Source organism: Mytilus trossulus, chromosome 13, assembly GCF_036588685.1.
Source record: "Mytilus trossulus isolate FHL-02 chromosome 13, PNRI_Mtr1.1.1.hap1, whole genome shotgun sequence".
Taxonomy (NCBI): Eukaryota; Metazoa; Mollusca; class Bivalvia; order Mytilida; family Mytilidae; genus Mytilus; species Mytilus trossulus.
This window is the reverse complement of record NC_086385.1, coordinates 55542132-55561517: the sequence shown is the minus strand read 5'-3', so window position 1 is coordinate 55561517 and position 19386 is coordinate 55542132. Positions and strand designations below refer to the sequence as shown.

Here is a 19386-nt window from a genome sequence, read left to right as displayed (position 1 = left end):
AAACTGGTTCACGCCATATAACAAAGACGCATAACATTAAAGCTCGTGCGCACGGCTTTTAATCTCTTGGTCACGATTTTGAAACGTTTGCAAACGTCTTAACGTATTGTGCACACAATCTATACACTTCTTTCAAATCGGACTATTACTTTCGAAATAGTGCACACGACATTCAAAACCTCGAGTGCACAACTTGAGAGCGTTGATAAAATGTACTAAACGTTTGATGAAGAATTTGACTTGTTAATTGTATCATTTATCGAAAGAATCATGATTATGTCGTCTGACACACAAACCCTTTAAACCTCTTACATGTACTTTACTAATACAATGTTTGTTTATTTAATGCTAATCTGAGTAAATAAAATTGAAAATGGAAATGTGGAATGTGTCAAAGAGACATCAACCCGACCATAGAACAGACAACAGCACAAGGTCGTCAATAGGTCTGCAATGCAGCGAGAAATTCGGACCCGGAGGCGTTCTTTAGCTGGCCCTTAAAAAAATATTCTATTTCAGTGATAATGAACGCCATACTAAACTCCAAATTATACACAAAAACTAAAATTAAAAATGATTTAAGACTAAATGCATGAATCTTATTTAAAATACAGATCATGTGTCTAACTTCACTGTGTAAAGTTATTGGTTCCATTCAAAAAATGTCTGATAATTTCAACTAAAAACATTATATTTCAAAAAAATATTACCGAGTTACTTCATGACCGACTTTCATAAAACTTATACCAAATTTGTATTTTATTTTATAAATGATATTATCAGTACTTCCCTTCATATACAGTGGCGAATCCAGGGGGGCCGGGGCCGATCAATGCATTTGAATGGGAGCATATGGTAGCAATACACAGTTAGAAGTTTAGTTTCGCATTATGGCCCCTGTGAATTTTTTTAATATGAAAGTTTTTGTACAATAAAATTGATTTTTAGATAATTGAAGAATAATATAGCCTTCTTAGTGGGTTTATATGACCATTTAGATTGATTTTAACATGTTTTATAGGCCATTTCTATGATTGACAGTCCGTATTTTCCTATCCGTACCGTTCATAGGTCCATAATTTATTGTAGTGTTTATCAACAAAGATTTTGCGCTCGATCTTTTCAATTCAATTTTATGGAAAAACGAGCAGGAAAGCATATGATTTTTTTTGGACCACTTGATAGATCTAAACCTATGGATTCAGGAAAGGTATCACTGTAGTTCATTGAAATTTTCCTTTAGACCAAATTTTGGAGACTTTTGTGACATGCTCACCCCCCTTTTTTGCTATATTTTGTATCTAAGAATTGCAGTTTGTTGCCATGGTTACACCCAAAAGGGATTATATTTCACCCTTATGACCATTAAAAATCAAATCTATGGAAGATTTTCTTTCTACAAGTATATACATGCATAACACACATATAAAGCCTTCTTTGTTAGACAGGAGGGGAAAGAGGGTGTTTAAAAATTATGAGTGTCAATTTTAATTTTTTTTCCTAACTGTGTATTGCTACCTATAGTTTGATACCCCCTTTTTACTCTGGGTTGGGAACAACGGGTAAAATGAATAATATAGAATTTTTGTAGTCTTAGTGATTATTAATCATAGAAAAAACTTACTTTATATGTACGCGGATATTTAATCTGTCCATGTCCGTATGTATACACAATATAATCAATCTATATATAGTTTTCCAACGAGGAAGTAAATTGAAGTAACAAGGTAATCATTTATTTTTTTACAATTTCTTTAAAATATTTATGTTCTGGACAAAGACTAGCAAAGGTAGGGCATTATGAGGTTGTACCATTTCATTATTAATTTTAACCTTAGAAGAAGATATCGGATTATATTAAAAGTCCGATCAGCAATGTCAGCAATCACTTTCGTATTGTCTAAAACAAGATTCATTTTGTGACGGACTGATTTAAGTAGTACCACAAAAAATGCTTACCGCAATAGTCTTTCAAAATAGATATACATACACTAACTGGAAGAGACCGGTCATTTTAGTCCTCTGAAATCATACAAATATGTGTGATATGACGTATAGTATTGATGTTACTGTTTTGTACTTCCTAAACTTGTTATTGAAACATTTTGTTTTTAATTTGGAGACCCATATCGATCCTAGTCTTATACGCTTTCTAGCATGCTCTGTCTCATTCCAAAGTCTGCCCGCGAAATTTGAAAACTTTGTTTCAACACTTGCCAATTTTTTCCATGATTTCACGGGCATCTTCCAGTAGATGTACTCGTAGACGTTGTGATCAAAATATTTCTGCGCAATGGCGGTTCAACAATAACGTGATTGTTTCAGTTGTGTACAAACAATCAAAAACACATTATATCGTTTCAAATTGTGAAAACTATGACATAAATTTTACAAAATTGATCCAGAATGCTAATTATTTTTTAGCTATAAGGTTAATATAAACATCTATAAATTATGATTACTCTCATCCAACATCTGACAGCACATTTTTTTTTATTTTGCACAATACGCATGGTCTTACAAATAGTTAATACAATAGTATACAATTACTGTCTTTTGGTGAGGTAAATGTGTGGTTTATTGACTTTTGAAAAACTGATATTCACTGAGGCCAACTTTTGAAAAACTGATATTCACTGAGGCCAACGGCCGAAGTGAATATCAGTTTTTCAAAAGTCAATAAAACCACATATTTACCGAAACAAAAGACAGTAAATGTTTTATTCCATATTCCGAAAGAAATTAATGTTATTGAAAATATTTACCAAAACCAATTGTTCCTCAAACGTTTTTTACCAAAATTATACACGTAAAAGCACACGACGTTTTGCGCGGTGAATATCCTTTTTCCGCAGGTGAATATTATACAATTTCTGTCTTTTGAAGAGGTAAATGTGTGGTTTTATTCCATATTCCGAGAGCAGAAAACGCGTGACGTTAAGCGCGGTGGATAGCACTTTCACAAGTGAATATGCTTTTTTTATTCAAAATCTAATTCATATAGAGAAACCTACTAAAATGATACCAATATGGAATAATCTATTTTATTTTTTAGTTTTTCTGCAGTTGAGTCAATATGGAAGAAGGTAAAATCAGAATGATCTATTAGTATAATACTTATTAGTATAAAATAAGGAGATGTGGTAGAATTGCCATTTACCCAACTCCCCACACACCTCAAAGCCTTCAAAAATTAGCAAAACTCATAATTTATGTTCCTAGACATGGATAAAAAGAAATACAATTTTAGATAAAAAAAAAAATGCATCTATATTTAATTTCACAATTATAGTAACAAATGGCTTCAACCGTGAATACTGACGATAGTTTAAATGTTTTGATATTTCAACCAATGTTTCAACTATCAAAAGTACAGAAAAACACTAATGTAAACTGGGGGAGATTATATTTGCATGATGAGATAATGGGTGCAATATTAATACGATTGTGTGTAAAAGGCTCAGTGGAAGACAAAGAAAGACGAATATTGAAATAATTAAGATTGAATATAGAATCATAGATTACTTATTGAGACTGGTAGATGGTAAACTGTTACAAGAGAAAATAGAAAATGCTTACCTTTAAATAAAGGCAACAGAAGTATACCACTGTTCGAAACTCATAAATCAATAGAGAAAAAGCAAATCCGGGTTACGAACTAACACTAACACTAAAAGGAGAACAACGACACCACAGAAACACAACATTAAAATGTAACTCACATAGAAACAAACTATAATTTAACAATTGCCATTTTCCTGACTTGGTATAGGACATTTTAAGAAAAAATGGTGGATGGTACCTTGTTTTGTGGCATGCCAAACCTCCCGCTTTTATGGCAACGTTAAATATAACATTAAAATGACAACATTACATGACAGGACTACAATACAAATAAATGGAAGAACATATAGGACAGAGAATCACACGAATAATAGCTAACGAAAGGTACCAGGTTTGAAATTTAATACGCCAGACGTGTGTTTTGTCCACACAAGACTAACCAGTGACGGTCAGATAAAAAAAATGCGAAAGCTAAAACGAGTACAAAGTTGAAGAACACTGAGGACGAAAAGTTCCGATTACGGCTAGGGTTTTCTGCCTGGGTTAACAATATCCTTTTTTTTAATAATTTATACGAACAGTAAATTTTATGAAAAGACTATATAATAAATATACATGATAAAACCAAAGTCGCTACTAACTACAGAATAACAACGGAAACTTCACACAAAACAACCTAATTCAGCACATAAAAATACACAGCCGAGTTAGCCAAAGCCTCAACGCAGAAAGTGACGTCAAATTTGGAATTCTAAAAAATATTTCCGAAAAATAAGATAGAATTAGGATTGATTCAAAGATTAGATTTGTAATACTGATATTACATTTATTGATAACAATGAAAACTACAATTATACTTATTAATATCAAATTGTGGTAGAAGTTAGATAATAAACTCAAGCGATATCGGAGATGAATTTCACTACATTTTTTTATCCTCTTTTTTTAATGATGGTCGTAAACAGTTATTGAAAAAAAAAGATATACAAATCAACCAAATTCGTTAAAATTTAATGAATTGATAAGCAGTAAAAATCTGTCTGATCTTAACAGCTTAGTCAATATGCAAGTAGGCTCTCCTGGGTAGCTCATGTACTTGATATCATTTAGTTTAATATATATACTGTAACTTATGATATTTGCATCTCTCTTGCTTTCGTATAACTTTTGTATATCTGTACATATTCATTATGTAATATTATTCATTGTGTGCATCTCTAAATCAATGTAATTTGGTTTGATAAGAAATAAAGAATTGATCTAGGAATATTCGTTTTGAGTATTTAGCTATACTATTTACATAAATACAATTACTAAATAAGTAATATAATATTGTTCATTACAATTATTGATATGAGCGTCACTGATGAGTCTTGTGTAGACGAAACGCGCGTCTGGCGTACTAAATTATAATCCTGGTTGCACAAATTAAGAAGGCTATAAAATGCCCAGTCATGAAAAAAGCAAAACAACTAAAACGAAAAAAGTAATGCAATGATTAATGACGAAAAAATTAAATCAATTGAAAGTTAAAACAAATGTGACGGACAGCACACAAAATTAGGTCCTCGTTGCCTGTGATAGTCTGAACCTATGACTTTCAAATGATTTATTAAGCCCTGGGAATTCGATCTCAATAGATTATATTAACCAATTGCGGACCATCAAAATATTGAAGTAATACCTTTGTTTACAAGAATCTGAAAACACTCCGTTGTATTTGTGTTTTGAAAAGATTTTTGAGATCCTCTGTTTTCACTTGTTTGATGATTGAAAGCGTTTAATATTTGTCAGTTTTAAAGGACTTATACCTTCAAAATTAAGTAAACTGAAATTGCATTTGCTGATTAATTACCCAAAGAGAATGAACCAAATTAGGTCATAAGTTATCTTTAAAAGCAAAGTACGGAAGCCGAACCAGTATTGAAATCAGATGGTAGTATAATAAACTTTTAAAGACCATGTCATCTGTCTTTTTCTTATTTTAGAGACTCCTGAATTGGTTCTTGATTTTATATCAAGCAAACTGGGAACCAGTGATATAAAATTTCTCGGAATCCATCTTGGTCTCGATAGCAACGACCTTGACACCATTTCCTGTGACTACAAAAATACCCATGAAATTAAATTTCAGACCTTATGGAAATGGTATAGTAAAACTGACTCTTCAAGTTATCTCAGAAGTTTAACATCCGCTTTAATTACAATTGAAAATAGACTTGCAGCAGACGAACTCAATGCTCTTGATGTAAAACAGCTTTATTTTAAAGGAGAGATACCGATTCCTGAAAAGCGTATTTCTGACAAGGATCTAGATTTTCTGTCTGCTCATGTTGTTACAGATTATCAAAGAATTGCAAGATTTTTAGGAATGCGACAGGACAAATTACACACATATCATGAGAAACGAATAAAAGACCAAGCGATGCGATGCTTGAAAGACTGTAATAAGCTGAATGCAATTTCGAGACAGAGTATGTGTAATGCACTGAACTACGCTGAGCGCCAGAATATTGTGCACCAACTAGTGAAGTCGTGGAACACCAATTAATGTTGAGGTTCTTTTATATCTTTGACCTTAAAACAATAGCTTTTAAGCGAAAAGTGGACAAATTTTAATAGCATTATGATTTAAATATTACCATTAATGTCCTGATAGATACTTGGTTTATATGATGACTCTTTCAATGTATGTTGCATTGTCTTTTTTTTGTAACACTTGATGAAGTGTGTCTGTTGTTTCGCTGTTTTGCACTATATATGATGTGTTTCCCTTGGTTTTAATGTGTAACCCGAATATTTTTTCTCTCCATCGATTTATGATGTTTGAACAGCGGTATACTATTGTTGCCTTTATCCGAAGCTAAGACAAGTTCACATATGTGGTTTAAGTTTTGGGGTACGAAGTTTAATTAGCATATCCCGAGAAACCTTTCGGGTTTCGGACCTCGAGGAAAAAATACCTTTTTTTAACACAATCAGCTCTTTGGAAATTTAATAATAATTGAATACATATACAATCTCCATAGTTTTACACATTTATTCTATGGTCCTCTACTTGGTATATCACCACAAATTGTTAAAAAAACGGAAAGTTCCTAATCAAATGGCAAAATCAAATGATCAAACAAATCAAACGAATGGACAACAACTATCCTATAATGTAGAAAATAGTGGATTGAACCTGGTTTTATAGTGCTAAATCTCTCACTTGTATTAAAGTTGCATCAAGTTCAATAATATTTAAGCTCGTCCACTTGTTAAAAAAACTTTGGTCCCATTTTCAATCATATAATCTACTTAATTTGATAATACTGATATTTCGGTTCACCGATATTTCTAGCTTGTCTTATCTCTTCAAACTTTGTAGATGTTATAGATTTTCATACATAGTGTCCTCGGTTATCACTGAAAGGCATTTTGTCAGAAGAATTATTGTTAGAGTAATGATATGACACATTTCTAGTCTGATCGCACAATATAGATATAGGAAGATGTGGTGTTAGTGCCAATGAGACAACTCTCCATCCAAATAACACTTTAAAAAGTAAACCATTTTAGGTTAAAGTACGGCCTTCAGCACTTTTTGCGTTACTTATGATAATTTAAATGTTAATAAAACCTGTGTGGTAAAAAGTAAAACTTCAGATATGTATGAGTGTATGGAGAAGGAAATATGATCAATAAGTCATTGGATAGAAGTTTTATTAAAAGTCATATTAAGAAGATGGTGTATAATTTCCAATGAGAAAGCTCTCCACACGAGACATATAGTATGTTAATTATCTATAAACATTCTTTTGTTTTGATAACTTCGTTGTGCCTTGTAAAAGCTCATAGATATAGTAAAATGTGGTATGAGTGCCAATGAGACAACTCTCTAACAGAATAACTATTTATAAAAGTAAACTTTTATAGGTCATGGTACGGCCTGCAACACGGAGCCTTGGCCCACAACGAGCAGCAAGCTATATAGATTACATAGTATAGCATAAAACTCACACACCAATATCAAATAATTACACACAGATCCAGGCAAAACATAAGTAATTCGGAATTTAGCAGTTTATAAAACAAGATCAAGTATAATCCTCACCTAAATTATATCAACATTAAAGACATGATGAGAGGAAAGAACAGAATAAACTTAAAGACAAAATATTAAGTGGTTTGATTTGTTATAAAAGTGATCTGAATTGTCTTAAAATAGTGGTCTAAGTTGTCTTTTAATTGGCCCGAATTGTCTTTAAATATGTTCAAATTGTTTTAATTCTATTGATAAAACATGTCAACCCGGGACGTATGCTGTCACTAATGGAAGCTGTTCAAAAAGACTTCTTTCAAACTTTGTTTGCCCTTTACTTATACATGAATAAAATGCAAGGAAGAATTTATACCGGGTATATATTTGAAACATTGAAACATTACAGAATTTTAAAGGGATTTGAATGTGAAAAGCAACAAAACAAGAATAAAAATGATTCGGGCAATTATGTTAACATAATCAGTATTTCTTGTTGACCAGTTAACCTTTGTTTGCTGTTAACAGTTGAGATTGTATTGAGAAATAAATTCATCCTTTAAAGTTTCCATGAGAAAATAATGTCTTTAATGAATTTGATACAGAACTGAAACACGATTTCATTAGTTGATTGTTGGGATACTTAACGTCTATCGTCTGTTGATTGCGGTATACTTAACGTCTATTGTTTGTTTAGTGCTGGATACTTAACGTCTATGATTGGTTCATTGCTGGATACTTAAAACGTCTATGATTAATTCATTGCTGGATACTTAACGTCTATGATTAATTCATTGCTGGATACTTAACGTCTATGATTAATTCATTGTTGGATACTTAACGTCTATGATTAGTTGATTGTTGAATACTTAACGTCTATGATTGGTTGATTGTTGAATACTTAACGTCTATGATTGGTTGATTGTTGAATACTTAACGTCTATGATTGGTTGATTGTTGAATACTTAACGTCTATGATTGGTTGATTGTTGAATACTTAACGTCTATGATAGGTTGATTGTTGAATACTTAACGTCTATAATAAGGTGATTGCTAAGTATTTAACGTCTATGATTGCATTTGCCCACTGTTTCCCTTAAGAAAAATTAATCCCCAAAACAGATAAACAAGGAAGTGATAACCATCGTCATCCATAAAACATTACAAATTTTAGAATGTGACGCTTCATTTATATTATACAATATAAAAGCGGGTCTGCGTGTTGTTCGGATTGTGGTGATAATCAAGTCTGTTGTTGTTGCCTCAGTAGTTACATGTGTTGTTTCTTTTGTCGCAGCAAAAGATACAAATGGTGGTTCTGTTCTTGTATTCTGAGATGCTGTTGAATTTTCTGGGCTAGTTACTTTCATCGTTGCTACTATTTCCTGTGATTTGCTTGGTTTTCTAGTTGGAGCTTTCGTAGTTTGTGATATCGTTGTGGGCGCTATCGTAGAGATCTTTATCGTTGTCGGCGCTTTGGTAAAACTAGTATTAGATGCAGCATCTTTTATAGCTTTTAATAAAGGGAATTTTCCCTGTCCACAATGTTCACCAGAGAAATCATCGAGATCATATGTCCAAAACATTATACCTCCTAATCCCATTACTTTGGCGTATTTAACCTAGAAAATAAATTAAAAAGTTTCTTATGTGATCATAATTTCAAATGATACTAAAGACACCTTCATTTTCTGTTTCTGGTCTATTTAAGTAAAGTCAGGTAATGTTTATGATCACGCCAAACATCTTAAGGCAGTTTCACAATAGATCATCAAACACTTCGAGATTTTCTTTACCTTTGTATAGTGTTGTCTTCTTTATAAAGGTGTATGTTTGTTGCCCTTTGTATTTGTGCGGCTTTGTTAACGAATGTGTGGGGTTGTATTGCACTTTCATTAATGTTTGAACCAAAAAACTCATATATTTGATTTTTTTTATATATCTCGTAGTTAGTGTCCCTTTAAAACTGTTTATGTTATGATTTTTTCTGATGCATCTAACAGTAAAACTTGTGGTGTGGTGTCCATTATGGAGACACATGTAACTCCTAGGATTATGAACAACAATAGTATCGCTAATTCGTATGCTCAATTTTTTCTCAATTTGTTTCATTAATATCTACTCTAGTTTTCCTTTTGCAGTTTTTTGTGTTTACTTTACGATACAAGGAATGATCGCACGTTGTTTCAAATATAAATTTTATTCGTACAAGGCCCAGAATTAGGTTGCGAGGCTTTGTCACGCATTTATGAGTTTTGAACAGCGGTATACTACTGTTGCCTTTATTTATATCTGACTTGAGCACAGAACAAATACAATTCATGAAATTCGAGACAATGTATATGATTTTTTAATATCCGTCAACACCTATAACTCTTCAAAATGAAATATTTAGGGTAAAAACCATTATTCATTTCAATTTGGAGCGGACGACCTAAACATTCGGCTAAACTGTACTTTTACAGACAGACGTCAGTAATAAAACTTCTCTCTGTAAGTTAGTATTACAGAAAACACCTATCAATATATACTTATAAATAGGTGGTTACCTTTTCTATCATACTTCTCCGGGTATTATACGCAAACCACTGGTTACCAGAATAAACATATGTATACTTCTGTTCATCGTCCCATATTCCACTACGTCCTCTGACCTTGTCACATAACTGTAAAATAGACCGTGTGATAAAGCAAAGTATTATTGATCTATCAATAATGTTCTTCCTATATTACATTTTTGCTTTGTCAGACAAATTATTTATAATATTTGTCCGTTTTCTATAACCTTTTTATCTTTCGGCTTTATATGTCAAACGATATTTCTCTAAAACAAAAATATCCTTTTATATTTATAGACACCGAGATCTACATATACCAAAATCAATACACGGCACTTGTTTTCTTACCGGGCATTAGATTATCATATTATATCATTATTAGATTGTAAAGCTAGGATTGACAATAAGTTCAATAGTATATCCATTGATTGATGCCAACGTGACATAGGTCCGCTATTTCTGCATAGTACACATCGATCGACACGTGTACGGTCAAATAAACTTCTTTTATTAATGAAGCACTCAGTGCATAACAAGTAAAATCACAAAAACAAAAAGAAGGAAAGTCCCTAATTAAATAGAAAAATCATGAACTCAAACAGATCAAACGAATGGCTAACAACTGTCATATGCATGACTTGTTACATGCATTTTCTTATGTAGCTAAATCTCTCTCTTCCATGACATGTGCATAAAACTCTTTTATATTGACAACGATGTGTGAACAAAACAAACAGAAATAAGAGGTAAAAAGTGTTAAAAAAAGTAGGGATGCAGCAGTGAACATTGTATCATAATCTTGATCACTATAAAACAAACCAATGTGTACCAAGGAGGCATTAAAAGGAATATGAACGAAGCACATAAGATATAATGGAAGAAAAGAAAAAAAATCCCGTAGAACAATAACACAATGAACGGATGTACTTGATGTAATGATTTTGTGTTGAACTGTTGCACGTTAAAACATGTGAATGGTCAAATTAACAGTAATATTCCAACAATGATTGATTACCTCAGAATAAGACAACTGGCCCCTCATTTTCCTTACTGGACCTATAATAGTGCTGTTTATCACTGGTGCTCCAATGTTATGATTAGATGAACTTTTCAGTGTTAAAGCTAAAGCTGTTGCCGTGGTTCCCATCACTAACTTTTCTGGTGGTGCTCCTTTTTTCATCCAGTACTGTATAGTCCAGTTCTACATAAACAATTGTAAAAATTAATGTTATTACTTTACGTATTGCTATGTTTTTCTTTTTTCTACATTGGCTAGAGGTATAGGGCGAGGGTTGAGATTTCACAAAAGACGTTTAACCCCGCCGCAATTTTGTGCCTGTCCAAGTTGCCTCTGCAAGTCTTGTTTGGTTTTAAATTAAAGTTCATATGTATGTCCTTTTTTTAGTAAACTCATAAAATTCATTTCTGAGGACCACCTAGTAGTTTTTCGCTATGCTGAAGACATATTGATGGCCTTCGTCTGTTTACCGCTCTTAAGTCAGGTTGTTGACTCTTTGGCATATTCAAGAAAGAATAGTTTGACTTTCTGTTGATAATCGTTTCATGACATTGCGTTGTCAAATTCATAAATCGAAAATAAACTGACAACATCATGGCTAAAAATGAAAAAGACAAACTCACAAACAGCTATAGTACATATGACAAAAGATAGAAAACTGAAAAATAAGCAACACGAACACCACCAAAAACTAGGGATGATCTCAGGTGTTCCGGAAAGCTTTATACCCCGTATGCAGGTGCTGCTGGAATGTTGCTACTTAGAAATGGAAAGTTCACAATTGAAAAGCTGAAATCATATCTTTTGTCGGAAGGTTTTGTTTTCAACCGACCCTCGTTGTCAATTTCTAAATGTAAGTCAAAATATGAGGCCGACTTAACTGTGTCTGTATTTAATATCCCTTAATTATTTTCAGTCTCTGATACCCTTCCGAAGCACCTGGTGGGGTTCCTTGTTGTTGAGTCTTCAGTTCTCTATGTTGTGTCTTGTGTACTGTTATTTGTTTGTTTGCTCGGGTTTTTTTTTTAGCCATAGCGTTGTCAGTTTATTTTTTATCTATTAGTTTGAATGTCCCTCTGGTATCTTTCGCCCCACTTTTGTAAGTGATATTTTTAAAAACGTTTTATATGCATAAATCTTTCTTTGGTATGCATATACTAAGTAGGGACCATCAGATAACATCATATAACATCATATCAAACGATTCGTAGACTGTTTATGTTGCTACTTTAATCCTTTGGTAAACAGCGTCATACAATAAATCAATATGCAGTTTTTAAATCCATTACAAATTTCTTTATATCTGACAACGATGAAGTTGCATGTTGGCCTTGGTTTGATTTTGAAGTTAGACAATTGAAGAAAAGTTACGAATAGAAATACGTTTTAAGTGATTTGAATATAGTTAACATAATGAAAAATTAATGCCAATAATAATAATAATGTACATTCTGATGAAAACGTTAGGACGTATATAAAAATGCAATAAACAAAAACTGATAGTCGACCATCAGAAGAATCGACACGGTATTTTAAAAATATAAAAAATAACACGTTATAAAATGTATTTTATAGGCTTGCCTGGATTGACCTTAATCGGGAGCGTCAAACGCCGAATGAGATGTAGCAAATCAAGTTGCCATTTACGTATTAAAAAGAGGCATGGGCCGTGTTATTTATTTATGTTTTGTGCAATCCCTTGAATATTGAACTGATAATACGCTATGTAACAACACAATGCCAAGATTTGAATATAAGAGAGGGGCGAAAGATACCAGAGGTACAGTCAACCTATCAGTACAATAAACTGAGAATTATAGTTAAGATCTGAATACCTTGAGAACATAAGGTCTGTAAAGCCTGAACAATAAGAACTGTGTTAGTCGATGCTTTAATATCATGAGAACAGAGGTACGACCTTTATTTGTTTAAACTTACTTGCGATAATTCCGGACTATAGGTCGGATCTGATAATCTTGAGAAAAGAGAACCTGTAAATCCAGATACTTTACTCCAAGAACCAAAATAGTCATACGCCATAACGTTGATAAAATCTACATATCTGTAAAAAGAAATTTATTTGTGCTTTTAGAGTCTGTCTTGTCATGGACAAAATGAAATAATGAAATGACATATTCAATAATCAATAATAGAACATGAAATTATGTTTGCAATTTTTTTCATCTTATGTCTATAAAAAATATTTGTAGCAATGTCTACTTAAGTTTTCTACTGTTTCGACTAAGTTATTTTGCAAAATTCAATAATAATATGTTTCCTTGGAAAATATCATCACGTTTTTCTAAAACGAGTGTGTGTTTTACGTTATCCAGGTTTATGAACATTTTAATTCATGCTGGATCCCTACAAATATAAGTCCTTTCTGGTTTAGTGGCATCGTGCACACATTAGCGCAGTGGTGGTTGAATCGATCATTGTACAGTCCTATCTAAGCCATACACTTTATTTGGGTATTTGTCGCTTTTCCGTTTTCTAGATAGGATTGAAGAGTACAGACTGACCAATTCGCAAAGAACGAGTCCAATTCGATTAGTAACACTTCTTCTTGTGGAGTGTTAATAATTATGCTTTAATAACACTTTAAGTGTTATATTCTTGTAATGGTTAGAACATAAATCATTTTACACCATTATAAACTTAATCCCAAGTTTTGAATGTACTTTGTTTTAAACAAGTCAGGAATATGGCATTTTTTGTCAAATAACATCAATGGATGTTGCATTGTTTTTTTTTATTTGTATTATTTTAGTGTTTCTATTGTTCAGGTTTTTTTTCTTTTATAGTTGGTGTGTTTTCCGTATTTTTAGTTTGTAACCCAGATTTGTTTCTCTCAATCTATTAATGACTTTTGAATAGCTATATACCACTATTGCCTTTATTGTTTAAAGCAGAATTCATGCTCTCATTTCAATAAAATATTTGTTAATGGATGTCCTATCATGGCTTACTATGCGGTATTAGCTTTGTCTATTCTTGAAGGCCACAGATCGACCTGTAGTTGCTAATTTCTGTATCATGTCGTCAGTTGTAGACAGCTGTCTAATTGGCAATAATAACGCATCTTCTTATTCGCATATGTTAAAACCTATCAATGCAATGCAATATTATATAGTCAATAAAAACTTAAGAATTGGCATTTTATGCAAACAAAAAAGTGTGCTTAGGAAAACACCTCATACAAGACCGTTTTATTCACTTCCTATGTTGACCGTTTTGAATTCCTTTTCTTATCTTCTAATTTGATACTAGTAACTTTGCAAATATTAATGTAAGTGTTGCGTGGTATTCGGAACACTGTACTTTAATGGAACATTTTCATGGACTGAGGACTAGTTTCAGATAACTCTTATTTTCCTTCCCATAAAAGAGTTTATACATACTTGACAATTTCTGGTACATTGTAAGATTCGTCAATGTTGGGTTTCCCTGCAGCCCCTGCTATCGAAAGTACCAATCTTGACTTGTTCTTTTTTATGATCGCTTCATCATTTTCAAACTCCAAATGCATAGCCTATATACGTTTTAAAAATAATTAGATATAAGGAGATGTGGTATGAGTGACAATTAGACAATTTTTCATCCAGGTCACCACATGCACAATGTGTAAAAAAAACATTATAGGTCAAAGTAGTTATCAGCCGTGTTTCGTTTACACTAGACTCATTAGCAACGCTCATATTAAAATATTTATGAAACCAAACAAGTACAAAGCTGAAGAGCATTGAAGATTTAAAACTCCCAAAAATTGTGCCAAATACGGCTAAGGTAATCTATGCTTGGGATAAGAAAATCCTTAGTTTTTTCGAAGTTTTGTAAACAGAAAATTTATAAAAAAAATTACCACATTATTGATATTCAAGACCGCAGTGTTGACTACTGGGCAGGTGATACCCTCGAGGATGAAACGTATACAAAGAACGGTCTTAAACATGCAACCTTGTCTGACACCGAACAGCAAACTATAAAAGACTCAACTCAAAAAATAACACGTGTAAAAGCATTCAAACGGGAAAACAAACGGCATAATCTATACAAAACCGAGAAACGAGAAACACTTATCAAGGAAAGACAACTAATGAAAAACAGATTTCAGACTCAGGACACGTACAAACAAATGCATCGGGTTTAAACGTTTTTATAGGTACCAAACATTTACTCTTATCTAAAACAAAAGGGTAACATCATAACGTAAAAGACCCACTATAAAATATCAAAGGAAATGGCGTAACTCAATCAAAAGATATATAAACACTAGTGAACATACCCTGAACGAAGAAATTTGATCTTTGATACAATGTGCATACAAAATCAATAAGAATAAGGGGTCAATAAATAAAGGCAGCAGTAGTATAGACACTTTATAACGGAAAATCATTATTTTGTGTGAACAATATTACTGTGTTAAAAACCTTACTGTCTCAACAGAAAATACACCAACAGATGAAAATGAAGAAATATCTCTTCGAAAACATCAGTGTTCAGATAGTAATAATATACAAACAATATAAAATCACAAGACAGATGATAAACAAAACAATCAACATTAGTTAACTTCCTTACAAAGTCATAATTTTACAAGTAAATATATAGATTCAAAGAGTTACAAATTTTTACTTTTCTAAAATAACAGCATTACAAGTTATGCTAATTGACCAATGAAAAAAAAGTTCATGCTTATTAATTTTTTATAATTGTTTTACCTTTAATAGTTCTGTAAATTTGTCCTTAAATGCTCCAGGGTATTCCCAATCAATATCAAAGCCATCAAAATTCCGGTCACGTAAATATATACGACAATTTTTAGCAAATGTGTTTCGTCGTTCGGGATTCTCCGCTACATTATGTAAAGCTTCCGATGATGTTGCCCCACCAATAGAAAGCAGCGTTACTAACTTCGGATTTGTTTGTTTCATATTTGTAAAATCGTAAAGTTGTCCTTTCGCATCAGGATACCCGAGTCCATTATCACCATCAACTTGCAGTCTTTCAAGTCGAAGCTTGTCTGTATTTACTTTGGCAAATGCAAATACGGCATGTGTACACAGAAATGGATCAATGTCTTTTATGTAAAATCTGCCTGATACTACTTGAAGCTGGTTTGTCCATGTTCCATAATAACAAACTCTCTTGAAATCAGAACCTGTAAAGGATAATAAGAAATAATGAACTACGAGGAAAATTTAAAAAAGGAAAGCCCCTTATCAAATGGCAAAATAAAAAGCTAAAACACATCAAACGAATGGATAACAACTGTCATATTCCTTACTTTGTATAGGCATTTTCACATGTATAACATTTTGTACATTTACATGACAGTCGCATCAAATTCCATTATATTGACGACGATGCGTGAACAAAACATACACAAAAGGTCGAAAGGTCAAAAATAGGGGTACAGCAGTAGGTTTTTTCATCTTTGTCGATGGGTCTTTATTGGGACAATGATACCTTGTTTCCATAATGATCATGTTTCGTTTCATCCAAATATAGACATATTACACGGTACGGTTGAACATTTAGGAAACACAAATATGAATATGAAATAAATACTTGTATTGATTAAATCTAAAAAATAAATTAAAAATGAATAGCTGCGGTCGTCAGAAATTTTACCACTTTGGATAATTATAATTCTTTTTGTAATTTATATTATAGAATATATATATATTCGAGACTTCATTTTGATTGTTCTATAGAGTATTTGACTGAAGTTGTATGTGTATATTATGGTTGTACACATAACACTGATTAAACATAATCCATAATTCTACAAAATCGCTGTAACATATATATTTTGACATCCTTTAAAAATGTTTTTCCATTTATTTAAATATGTTACTTAACTGACACCAATATCATTTCTCCCTTTTCATCATTTTCTTTATATTTGTTTTGGTGGTGGTTTATTTTTCTTCACCTATTTTTGCTAGTTAGGAAACCATCCTGCTTTCTGCGACTTAAAATATCTGTATATACTATCTCAATGAAAAGTCAGGAATATGATGTCCAGTAGTTGTCGTTTGTTCATAAGTGTTTATCGTTTGTTCATAAGTGTTTATCGTTTGTTCATAAGTGTTTATAGTTTGTTCATAAGTGTTTATCGTTTGTTCATAAGTGTTTATCGTTTGTTCATAAGTGTTTATCGTTTGTCGTTTTATATACGTAGACCGTTGGTTTTCCCGGTTTAAGGATTTTACACAGTAAAGAAATTATTGGTGACCTTTATAGCTTGCTGTTCATAATATGCCAAGGCTCTGTGTTAAGACCGTACCTTGACCTAGAATGGTTTACTTTTATAAATTATGACTTGCATGGAGAGTTGGCACTCATTCCACATCTTCCTATATCTATTGTACGATCCTTGAATCATGTATCCGGCTCATTACAGTCTAACCTGTATGTAAATCACTATTAGAATAACAGTCAAGGCATATATTACCTTATTCGACTTGGCACAACTTTTTTGAATTTTGGATCATCAATGCTCTTCAACTTTGTACTTGTTTGGCTTTATAAATATTTTGATATAACGCCTCTGATGAGTCCTATGTAGACGAAACATGCGTCTGGCGTACTAAATTATAATCCTGGTACCTTTGATAACTGACCTTTCAGACAAATGACCCTTTAAACTGATGTAAAAATGCATGGGGATCAAACAAATCATGCCATTACGTTGTTTTATAGGCGTGGTGACATGTATAACATTTTTGACTTCTAGTAGGTTACTATAATTCTATTTTGTAAAACTTACCATTTGAGTATCTGACAAAAAGTACCAAAAACATAAAAATTATGGCCTCTGTCTCCATATCTTGTACTACCTGTTTGAATAAAAAAAAGTGAATAATGTTAAGATATTTAAATCAACTCAATGTTTTGATACCTAAATTTGTTGGTAAAATATTTCTAGATAATACTTTTTAAATCATGAGAAAAAGATTAAAAAAATATTGAAATATGGGTCCACTCCATGTCTTGTTGTACCTGTTTGAATAAAAGCCTGTGTCATGTCTTTACGTGATAGGAAAAACGATTTCTTTTGAAATAAAGAGATTTTGATTCATTTGCGTAGGCACGTTGAAACTTGAATTGGTAAAAACAAACATTCTGTTATTCTAAATTTAAAAAAACAAGAAAATACATATAATTAGTAATCATACTTCAAATAAGAATATATCTCACCGAAAATGATAGCAATGAAATAGGTTCTTTGCGCATAATTGTGGTCAAGACATCTGCATATCGATTTGACTACCTCACTCAAGATTATATGTTTTTGAAAATGAAAGGTTTTGTTGTTTATCAATGATGATATTAATTCAACTGACCATTGACTGTCAGTTTTCTATCTAGTGTATACAATTAAGAAACAAATACATAGAAGAGTTTAAGGCTAGCTTTTCTCTAAAGACATTAACTAACCACAATTTGCACCCGCTAACTGTATATGAAATCTTAAACGACAAATCATTTTACAAAATTGATTTTGAAACTACAAAAAGAGTACAAATAATACTGCCTACCTTATATTCTATTGATATTCCGCCTTGTCACGTATCTTCCGTCTTTCTTATTTGTAAAAAAATAACTTGTATGATGTTTATTTGTGCTGTTTTTTAATCTCTCCGCCCTTTTAATTTATAAAAAAGACACGTAAGGTTGTTTCTTTGTGCTTCTATGTCTCCACCTTTCTATATCCGCATGAGAAAATGATTAAGAGAGCAAATAAATATAAATTCCATGCAATACTTTAGATCAATCCCAAAATGAATGTACATTAAGTTATGTCGTACTAAAACTATAAACATCGGATGAAAGTAAAATTGTCTATCTCTTTATCTACATGACAACTCTATTATTTAGAGGTTTATTGAAGGATAAGTAACAGATATCAACTATCAATAATTGCTTGATACAATTTTTTTTAATAAGTTTACATTAAAATATTTTGAAAAGATTTATCACTTTTGTCTCTTTTTTAAATGATTTTCATTTTAGAGATCAGTTATTTTGCTTTGTCATGTCGTAAAAAAGGGTGAAAGTATAATAATCTTGAATTCGGATTACGTAGTAACTTGGGTGTGTAAAGAGTGTTTTAATCATTTGTTGTAGACATAACTCTTACAACTATAAATAAATATTCGAATAGAGATAATGTCCGTAAAAGCCAATAAAGTATCAGTATGAGAATTTTTGTGATT

General features: G+C 32.0%; 2 protein-coding genes across 2 annotated transcripts; one reads left to right on the top strand and one right to left on the bottom strand.

The window, feature by feature from the left end:
- Positions 1-1691: 1691 nt before the first annotated feature.
- On the top strand, positions 1692-6827 carry LOC134694599 (uncharacterized). The gene is made up of 3 exons (XM_063555631.1): positions 1692-1727; positions 3056-3086; positions 5553-6827. The coding sequence occupies exons 2-3, from the start codon at positions 3077-3079 to the stop codon at positions 6113-6115; spliced, it is 573 nt and encodes a 190-aa protein (XP_063411701.1). The 5' UTR covers positions 1692-1727; positions 3056-3076; the 3' UTR covers positions 6116-6827.
- Positions 6828-7288: 461 nt separating this feature from the next.
- Positions 7289-18993, bottom strand: LOC134694598 (chitinase-3-like protein 2). Its single transcript, XM_063555630.1, has 8 exons — positions 18709-18993; positions 17937-18006; positions 15883-16322; positions 14563-14693; positions 13100-13223; positions 11159-11344; positions 10135-10251; positions 7289-9207 (listed from the first exon to the last, which is right to left on the bottom strand). Exons 2-8 carry the CDS (start codon positions 17992-17994, stop codon positions 8692-8694), a joined length of 1572 nt encoding a protein of 523 aa, XP_063411700.1. The 5' UTR covers positions 17995-18006; positions 18709-18993; the 3' UTR covers positions 7289-8691.
- Between the last annotated feature and the right edge of the window lie 393 nt (positions 18994-19386).